We start from the raw sequence: 10,000 nt of genomic DNA, 5'->3' as shown, positions 1-10,000 counted from the left end.
CAACTCCCATACTGCAGCTGCAACAAGACTACAACTCCCATAATGCAGCTGCAACAAGACTACAACTCCCATACCGCAGCTGCAACAAGACTACAACTCCCATAATGCAGCTGCAACAAGACCACAGGTTCATTTGAGCCTACCCAGTTCTGTGCAGAACCGATAATGGATCTATTATAAACCTGGATACGGCCGTGGGGGCGGGGCCTCGTTCCTATTAGAGCTGCTCAGTGGCGCATGAAGCAGAGAAAACTCTTTTTGGTTTTAGAAAAGTGTAAAACACCCGGATCTACTGGCCCATAGAGCAGCGTAGAAGTGATTAACGACAGCCGAACACGGACTCATTCACGAGCATTTCGTCTCGAGTAGCTTAGCTTGTTAGCAACAGCAGCTAATCAACAGTATAACGACAGCGTTTCTGTGTCAGTGTTAATATTTACTTGATAATCAGATAATGGTATATCTATCTCTCTGTACACACACACACACACACACACACACACACATATACATACAGCTCATCATATCATATCGTAATCTCGACCGGAGACCGTATATACGGTAAGACGTCCATATTGCAGCTTTACAGCCAGCAGTGTATGGATGTGATGTAGTCCCGTGGGTCCGATGTGTGTTCATTTTATGTCTGGAGAAATAACTCTATATTTGGAAAATGGTGCATCTTACCTCTTTAGGACTTAATGTTCTGAAAAGTTAATGTCTCTCAAAAAAATGATCCAGTGATTTAAGGAGGTCTCTTTCCCGATGTTAACAAACGGGAAAAGTCTTTCTGGGCCAGCGTGCGTCACGTGACGCTGCAGTTCCACTTTCGGCCACCATGTAAATCCTGCATCAGAGCGTGGCGCTCTTCCTGGGGGCGTGGCCTACCCCAACGTGAACTCTTGACTCTGAAGTCATGAAAAAGTGGACAGCGATAATCTCGCGACAGCGATAATCTCGCGACATCAAGGCGGCGTCAGATTTTAGAGCCAGGAGATGCAGTCGCTTTCTGTTGACTGCTAACGCCTGGCTCTCAGCTGATCAAACAGGTGATTGGTTCAGGTGTTGACTCAATATGACGTGTCAGATAAACTTTTTATTTTTATTGAATTACAGAGATTTGTCATTGATTTGTCTTGTTTGAAGGTTTTTCTGTTAACAGAGTTCATGTTGGGACTTGATGTTTTGCAGTCACAAAGACTAAATACATCCATCAGAAACCACTCTGTTGTACTAGTCTGTTGTAAAGTATTTAAATTATTCTGAAGCTGCAATAAGACCACGAGTCCCATGATGCAGTGCAACAAGACAGGTATTAACAGAAGTTTCAATAATTTGAGTGAACAAAATAATCACAAAGATTATTAATCAGCAACAGCTGAAGCTTCTGTAGGTCGATCTCATGAATATAAAATATCTACAGTTGCAACTTAAAGGTTCAACATAGCTGAGCTCTGCGATTCAACCTCCGTCTCTGATAAGTTTGGTGAATGGTGTCTTGTTTTATCGCCATGGTAACGGACATATGAAGCAGAAGGTCAAAGTTCAGGGCGCAGAGTGATGAAGACCTGGTCTGTTCTGGTTGTTTTCATGCTGCTCAAACTTTGACTTCAAAAAAAGAGAGCATTTTCAACTCGGAACAGGCATTTGATATTTGGAAACCCGGTTACTTTAGGATCTCTGTGATCCAACTTGCTAACGTTCAGAAACACTCGGACAAAATATTCGACGAAACCCTTGGACAAAACGCTCGACAAAAAAGTCACACAAAAAAGTCACACAAAACGCACAAAATCACTGAGATCAGTTTGATCATCTACTCACTGAGATCAGTTTGATCTCAGTGAGTAGATGATTCTGATCCAGTTTACAGCCCCTGAGGAGGTGAGGAAACTAAACTCACCTGGTGGAGGAGGAGCAGCAAGGAGAGGCAGGTGGAGAGGAGACACAGAGAGGAGGTGCAGCAGGGAGGAGGAGGAGGAGGAGGTGGTGTCCTCTGGCTTACAGTCTCTGGCTCTTGTAGCGTCTCTTCTATTGAGACCTGGAGCCAGAAAAACAGAATCAGTGACTCCTCAGTTCCTCCCTAAACAGGAGAACCAACTGGAACCATCAGCTGAGCGTCTTCAACTCTTTACTGCTTATCAGCGACGTTTATCACCTCAACAGAATCGATTCAGATTTTACATTTCTCACTTAAAACAAAGAATTCTGAAAAACTACAGTCAGGATTAAATACATGTTCTCCATCTCCTCCCTGAAGCCTCAATAGTAATAGTAATAACAATAATGATACTGATAATAATAATGATAATAACAATACAGGGGTCATGAGCTGCACAGTAACATAATGTTGTTACAGACAAACTGATTTAAAACAAAAAAAAACAAATGAGATGTTTCTGTTTGTTTGTCATGAAGAAAAGATGTGAGCAGCAGAGATCGACGCCGCTCTGCTTTCAAGCATTTCACTTGTTTTAACATGTTTTACTGTTTTAGTGTGTGTGTGTGTGTGTGTGTGTGTGTGTGTGTGTGTGTGTGTTGGCAGATTAGTCCGCCTCCTCATGTTTGTGCTCCTTTCAGGAAACACTGACCTAAATCTGATGAGCAGCAGCGTCACAGCAACAATAAAACATCTGTGTAAAGACGGTTAATGCAGCATGACGCTGAGCTCCTGGTGACAACCAACGATTCCCCCGCCACAGACCACCCCCCCCGTAAATCATCATGTCTGATTCGGTCGTAATCATCGCTATGATGATTTACAGCACAACACACGACCTCGAGTGCACAACCGTCTTTTATTCGTTAATATTAACAAGAGACAACAGATTATGATTTGTTTGTTTATTTAATGATTTTTTTTGGCTCCGCCGACACAAATAGTTCCTCAGTCGCTGGACGTGACAGCTGTTGCCTAGCAACACATAAACACTTCCCGCAGGCTGCTGGCTAACCTGCATTAGCTCGGTCTGCATGTTCTGCACAGAGCAGCTGCTGAGCGTCACCGACATTTATCTCCGTGTTTTCAGTGAAATAAAGAGTCTGTTAACGGACACTTTGAGATTCACACAAGTTAGTTTGATCAGACGGTTCGTCTCTGCGGCCTGTCTCTCGGGCTGTGGACGGCGTCGGACGAGTGTGTCCCTGTCTCACCGCACATCACTGTAACATCTTTAACAGCTGGTTTACTCCCGGTGAACCAACGTTTACCATAACCCGTCACAGCTGCTCCTCCTGGACCTCCTCGTAACTCCAGAGCTACGTGAACAGCGCCAGCTAGCGGTCTGAACCTGGTCTGACACCGTGATATAAACATACTTTCACTCTCACACTGATTAACAGCTGTGAGGCGGAGTGATACACGCAGAGTTAAAAGTTAACAGTGATGTTGTGCTCTATATCAGCACTCATGGAACGCCTCTCCACCAATCAGATTGCTTGGTCAGAACTAAGTGTTGTGTAAATAACAATTAAATAATAATAATGACAAGAAGGATTGAGAAAGGAGGGATGCAACAGCAATAATGGGAACAATAGCATGTCATATAACAATAGTGAGGTGTAAAATTACTAAATGCGCTCTATGTTCAGTGTGATGTTACATGCAAATGTTGTAGGTGCTGATAAAAGTCCCGTGCGTATATTGACAGTGGAGGCATGACTCATAATAATGGCAGTAGAAGATCGCGTCTGATCGCATCTGCGCAAACAAGGCCCATGACACAGGTGCAGCTTCAGACAGGACTTCTGCCAAAAACACAGACGAACGAACGAACAAACGTTTGCCTGCTCAGATGAGAAACTGTCAGCGTGTCTGAACTGTGCAGCTTCTGGATCATTTTCTGTCTGAAAGAGTTTCTGTCTCAGATTAAAGCCGATCTCTGCGAGCTGAGCCAACACATGACGTTCACGTGTTCTCACGGACCAGGTGACGGTCCAGAGGCGCCCTGTGATCCGACTTCAACAGGAAGGCTGTTTTAGGCTCAAACACAGAGAGGTGTCAGTACATTGCTGCAGTCTAGAGTGTGTTTCCTGGAACAAAAGCTGAAATAATCATTTCTTTTCTTATGTGAGATTCAGATTCCAGGAGAGACTGATCAACCGTACGGCAGCTCTCAGATCTGACACCGAGTGAAAAACTCTGCAGCTAAACAGCCAAATAGAAACCAACACACACAACAAACACACACACAAACAACACACAAACAACACACACAAACATACTCAAACAAACAACACACAACAAACACACACACAAACGACACACACAACAAACACACACAGTTTAATGAAAGCAAGCTGCCAGTCAGAAGGCTCAGTTGCTGAACGCCCACACGAGTTTAAGTGTGTCTCCGACTGCTGCCAAGAAGCATCAGTACAGCTGCAACACACACACACACAAACACACACACATACACACACACAAACACACACACACACACACACACACACACACACAAACACACACACAAACACAGACACACACACACCACTGTTGTGATGCTTCTGTCTCCTATAAATCCAATTAACCCAAATTTACAGAAACCAAAGATCTCCACAGTGACACTCAAACGCAGAAGAACTGACGAGACTGTTGTTGTCTCTAGAGGGTCACCTGAAATATTTAATCTGTACCAAAACACCTGAAAAATGTCATCTGTTCAGGGACGCCTATCAGTGTCTCTCATGTTTATTTTGTTTTTGAGGAAAGCCTCAATGTTGGAGACAAAGAGCGCTGCTTTGATTTGATTGATTTGTTGCTTTGTTTTTATTTGTTGTGTTGTTTTTATTTGTTGTGTTGTTTTTATTTGTTGTGTTGTTTTTATTCGTTGCGTTGCTTTTATTTGTTGTGTTGTTTTTATTCGTTGTGTTGTTTTTATTCGTTGTGTTGTTTTTATTTGTTGTGTTGTTTTTATTCGTTGCGTTGCTTTTATTTGTTGTGTTGTTTTTATTCGTTGTGTTGTTTTTATTTGTTGTGTTTTTATTTGTTGCATTGCTTTTATTTGTTGTGTTGTTTTCATTCGTTGCGTTGTGTTAAGTTGTTGCTCTGTTACTGATTTAAGGCCAGGTTTAGCAGCATTCACACGCAGACTGTTTGCATCTGTAACTGTGGTGAAAATGTGAGACAAATCAATCCTGACAAAGTGTAAATGTAAGAGAAACTGAGCCTCTGCCAGGAAACATCTACAACACGAACACACACCCACGCTCACCAAAATAAAAGCAAATTTAATCTGCATTTGTTTACCTCCATGAGCCAATGACTGCGTGTGAACCTGCTCTCAAACAAATCAACAGAGAGGCTTCTGAGGAAAAGCACACAACTCAAAGACATCAGAGCGCAGACCAACGGAGAAACACAGCATCAGATGGTGTGTTCAGTCTCTGAGTGGATCTCTTTTAATGAGGGACACACAAACAGTGACGATGGACAGTCAGTCCACTTCCTGTCAGTCAGAAACCAAAACGAGCCAAAAACATCCTGGTGCTCTGTCCTCACACTGCGACCTGTCTGAGGTGGAGCTGAAGTGTCTCTAACAGCCACTAGATGTCTCTTGGATGAACTCTGAAGGATCGCTAATTCTGCACAAATCACGACAAACAGTTTGATTCTCAAACAAACCGCGTCTCCATGCTCCTGCTCAGCGCGCAAAATGAGCCTGTCCTTATGCAACAACAGGCCAACTCTCAAAGATCAGCACAAGCTGCATCACACAGTCAGAATAGAATTATTAACGTCTTCAGAGAGATAATTAAATCGCAGTGACAGACAGAGATGTTAAACCCCCAAAATACTTCAGTTTTCTCGCACATGTAAATTCCTTCCTTAAGTTTTGAGGAATGCCTCGCCAATTTTCTTCAATATTAATAAAGTTTCATATGATCTCGTCTCATCGGCTCTGCACCTCGCTGGTGGACCTGAAGCTCGCGGTCTGAACATTTCTGTGCACTTTAGTTTGTTGGTAAGACTGAGCAGTGTGGAGGCCTGCAGGTCCAAACACATAAGTTCCAGTAGGTCCAGTATGACCACTGCTGCTGGGAGTCCTCACGTCAAGTCTGATATCCACATAAGTGTAAGAATATGTGTGAGATATTTCTTCTTAAATGTCCAGAAATCACCGACACATTTTCATACTATTTTATTATTAAGCGTAATAAGTGTATTTATTCAGTCAGCTGTTCACCACCACTGCATCTCTCAGCATCCAAGGGCACATCAACCATCACCCGCCTCTGTTTCCTCACCTAAACATCGATCTCTCCGCAAGTCTCCGCCTCACCCTTCAGTTTGTGAACAAATCTTCCTCCGCGAGTGATGAGGCCAGAGGACGAGCCACGACATCTTCAGTGTGAAGATCTTTGTGACTCTACGATCAAACGTCCAAACAGATGCTTGGTTTTCTCTCTCAATCTTCGTGGTGCTTGAATGTCTTCAGATTCTGTTTTCTCATATGGGTGATTCTTCCTCCGAGCGTTCACGTCTAAACTTCCCGTCCGGACTGGAGGCTTGCAGCAGATCACGTTTTCTGTGTGGTGACACAGACTGATGATTTCGGACTGATCCGGACCCAGAGGGTTCACACAGCTGTTCTCCACAAGCTCTACAAGGACATTTCCATTAGCCCTGTCTTTGTCTTTCCTGGGCGTCTGTAGACCTTGACGACTGACACCGTCTGCAGACTGGTTCCTGTCTCGCCCCTCAGGTGCTCAGGTAGAGCCTCTGTTTGCAGAAGTGTCTGCTGACAGTTTTCAGACGAAAATCCTCCAGCAGTCCAGGTGTCATGTTTACAGTGTCATTACACACACACACACACACACACACACACACACACACATACGAACTGAGTGCTCCTCCTGTCTGCCGCTCTGAAAACATGGTGTCTAAAGGGTTAAACAGGTTCAGAGAGCGTGTGTCTGAGTGTCCGTCTGCTGCAGAGATCCAAATCAGCAGATTGTGGCCTCCGGACTCCATTAAAGGCTCATTCTGTGCATTTATTAGGAGAGGGAACATATACAGACGCCTGTGTGATTTGTTTTTTTTTTCTGCTCTCTGGGAGACAAACAGGCGCAGAAATAGACCTAAAAATGACGATTTAAAGACCTTACAGTCTAAGAATGTCTTTCTTAAATGCTGTCCCAGTGTGTCCTGCCTGGTTTTATCGGCATTTCCTTCATTTAATCATTTCTCCTGATGTTTACGGGCTCATCTCTGATTTCTTATGTTCAGAGTAAAGCAGGTTCTTTAGTCTCATGGTCGCTGACATCCAAACTTTAGATTTAAACAGACACCGTTAGAGACCTGAAGAGGACGAACAAATGAATCTGCCGCCTGCATGATGCATGAAGAAGGAAACTGAGTGTTTTCGTGACCTCAGATTGAGCATTTTGTATCTACAGACAGAGCGGCTCTTCTTCCACGCTGCACCGCCATGTTTTTACGGTAGCCCAGGAGAGACAAACTACAGGAGCCTGCTGCTGTTCTTGTTTGAAGTGTTATTTTATGTGTCTTGATGACCACGAACATCGATGCATGAGATCTGACACGCGAACCTGGAGGCTGACGCCTGTCAGGAAGTACGCTGATGACTGAATCAGCCGTGAGTTTGGTGTTTGTGCTGTAATATTCAGGGAGTGGGCGCTGAGGCCCAGCGGTTCGTGCTGCTGGGATCTGTTCTCTGTCTGGCTTTACTGACTGAGAGCGTCAGCACTCATCAACTCTGATATTTTAGAGATATTCTGATTAAAAGCACAAACTGTGTTTTCTTCTTCTTCGGTGGTGAGCCTGTCGCAACGAGTCAAGCCGCTCTGCCGTCTCACATCTGAAGCAGCAGAAATTTCCCATCATGCTCCACTGGCTGATTTTAAATTGACCAATCATCTCCAGATTACGTTTGACAGCACTTTATGTGTCTCAGCAGAAAAACACAGCCGGCTGCATCAGCCAATCACCTCCTCCCAATGAGCACTGTTGTCATGGCAACACTGCAGACATGAGAGCAGTGTCCCCAAAACACATCTGGTCTAGGAAAGTTGCTGGTTCGATTCCAGCTGACTTGCAGCAGAATGAAGGCTGCTGATTGGTCGCCAACAGGAAATGGTGCCTTTCAAAATAAATGTGTTATGGACGTATTACAGGAAGTTTGGATACGGCCATGGGGGCGGGGCCTCGTTCATTCCTATGAGATACTCGATGGTGCAGGACGCAGAAAAAGCTCTTTTTCTGGGTTTACAATCAGTAAAATACCCAAATCGACAGTTCATAGAGCAGCTTAGTAGAGATTAACTGCAGCCAAGTGTACCCGAGTGTACCCGAATGTACTCAAGGGTGTGCCTGAGTGTGCCTGAGTGTACCTGAGTGTGCTTGAGTGTACCCGAGTGTGCCTGAGTGTACCTGAGTGTGCCTGAGTGTACCCGAGTGTACCCGAATGTACTCAAGAGTGTACCCGAGTGTACCCGAGTGTACCCGAATGTACTCAAGAGTGTACCTGAGTGTGCCTGAGTGTACCCGAGTGTGCCTGAGTGTACCTGAGTGTGCCTGAGTGTACCCGAGTGTGCCTGAGTGTACCCGAGTGTACCCGAGTGTACCCGAATGTACTCAAGAGTGTACCTGAGTGTGCCTGAGTGTACCCGAGTGTGCCTGAGTGTACCCGAGTGTGCCTGAGTGTACCTGAGTGTGCCTGAGTGTACCCGAGTGTGCCTGAGTGTACCCGAGTGTGCCTGAGTTTTCCTGAGTGTGCCTGAGTGTGCCTGAGTGTACCCGAGTGTACCCGAATGTACTCAAGAGTGTACCTGAGTGTGCCTGAGTATACCCGAGTGTACCCGAATGTACTCAAGAGTGTACCTGAGTGTACCCGAGTGTACCCGAGTGTACCCAAATGTACTCAAGAGTGTACCTGAGTGTGCCTGAGTGTACCCGAGTGTGCCTGAGTGTACCCGAGTGTGCCTGAGTGTACCTGAGTGTGCCTGAGTGTACCTGAGTGTGCCTGAGTGTACCCGAGTGTGCCTGAGTGTACCCGAGTGTACCCGAGTGTACCGGAATGTACTCAAGAGTGTACCTGAGTGTGCCTGAGTGTACCCGAGTGTGCCTGAGTGTACCCGAGTGTGCCTGAGTGTACCTGAGTGTGCCTGAGTGTACCCGAGTGTGCCTGAGTTTTCCTGAGTGTGCCTGAGTGTGCCTGAGTGTACCCGAGTGTACCCGAATGTACTCAAGAGTGTACCTGAGTGTGCCTGAGTATACCCGAGTGTGCCTGAGTGTGCCTGAGTGTATCCGAGTGTGCCTGAGTGTACCCGAGTTGGTAACTTCTGCCTTGCTAGCTCTTAAAAAATGAATCTTGCGGCTCTTTCAGACTTACCAAACGTTATCGAACTGAATTGATTAAAATGCAGACAAGACAGAAGACGTTTGGCGTTTTGTGACGTTTTACAGTCACAAAAAAAGATTTACTGATTGACAGACATCTGTGTCCTGATGGAAGTCGACGACGAAAAGTCATTCGGGGTCAGAGGGAGTCATGTGACCGACTCAGATGCTGTAATTCCACTTTTGGCCACTATGTAAATTTGCATTGCAGCCTGGCGCACTTCCTGGGGACTTGAAATGTACATGAAAAAAACATGATGATGCAATTCTCTCAGGCTCCGCCCACCTGTGTCAGCTGATGTCCTACCTGAGCGTCGGCACGGAGACAGCAGCAGGCGTGTGCTAGGGCCGTGTCTTACTGGCCTCGGGACGATGTGATTGGTCAGGAGCAGTGGCTTGTCTCTCCTCTGGAACACGCCCACTTCCTCCAACGAGATCCAGCCATCGGCGAGCTGCTAACATGTTAGCACGTTAGCATCCAGCTAACTGTGTGCATGTGTGTGTGTCAGTGTGTGTGTGTGTGTGTGTGTGTGTCAGTGTGTGTGTGTGTGTGTGTGTGTGTGTGTGTGTGTGTGTGTGTGTGTGTGTGTGTGTGTGTGTGTGTGTGTGTGTGTGTGTGTGTGTGTGTGTGTGTGTGTC

At 45.5% G+C, this 10,000-nt stretch overlaps 1 protein-coding gene across 12 annotated transcripts in view; it reads right to left on the bottom strand.

Annotated features, from left to right (window-relative positions):
- The window catches only part of tcerg1l (transcription elongation regulator 1 like), a 32,634-nt gene that overhangs the window by 17,161 nt on the left and 5,473 nt on the right, over positions 1-10,000 (bottom strand). For 10 of the 12 annotated variants that reach the window (XM_088070237.1, XM_088070240.1, XM_088070241.1 and 7 more), the window contains 2 exons: positions 9,669-9,816; positions 1,904-2,041 (listed from right to left, as the gene is read on the bottom strand). In XM_088070237.1, the coding sequence (XP_087926363.1) occupies positions 1,904-2,041; positions 9,669-9,816 (286 nt within the window). The remainder of the gene's footprint in view (positions 1-1,903; positions 2,042-9,668; positions 9,817-10,000) is intronic. The other 2 variants (XM_088070239.1, XM_088070242.1) reach the window with 2 other exon arrangements.

The sequence above is a fragment of the Plectropomus leopardus genome, chromosome 19 (genome assembly GCF_026936395.1).
Source record: "Plectropomus leopardus strain MGB_pleo_1.0 chromosome 19, ASM2693639v1, whole genome shotgun sequence".
Taxonomy (NCBI): domain Eukaryota; kingdom Metazoa; phylum Chordata; class Actinopteri; order Perciformes; family Serranidae; genus Plectropomus; species Plectropomus leopardus.
The sequence above is the reverse complement of the archived record's forward strand: the minus strand, read 5'-3'. Positions and strand labels throughout refer to the sequence as shown.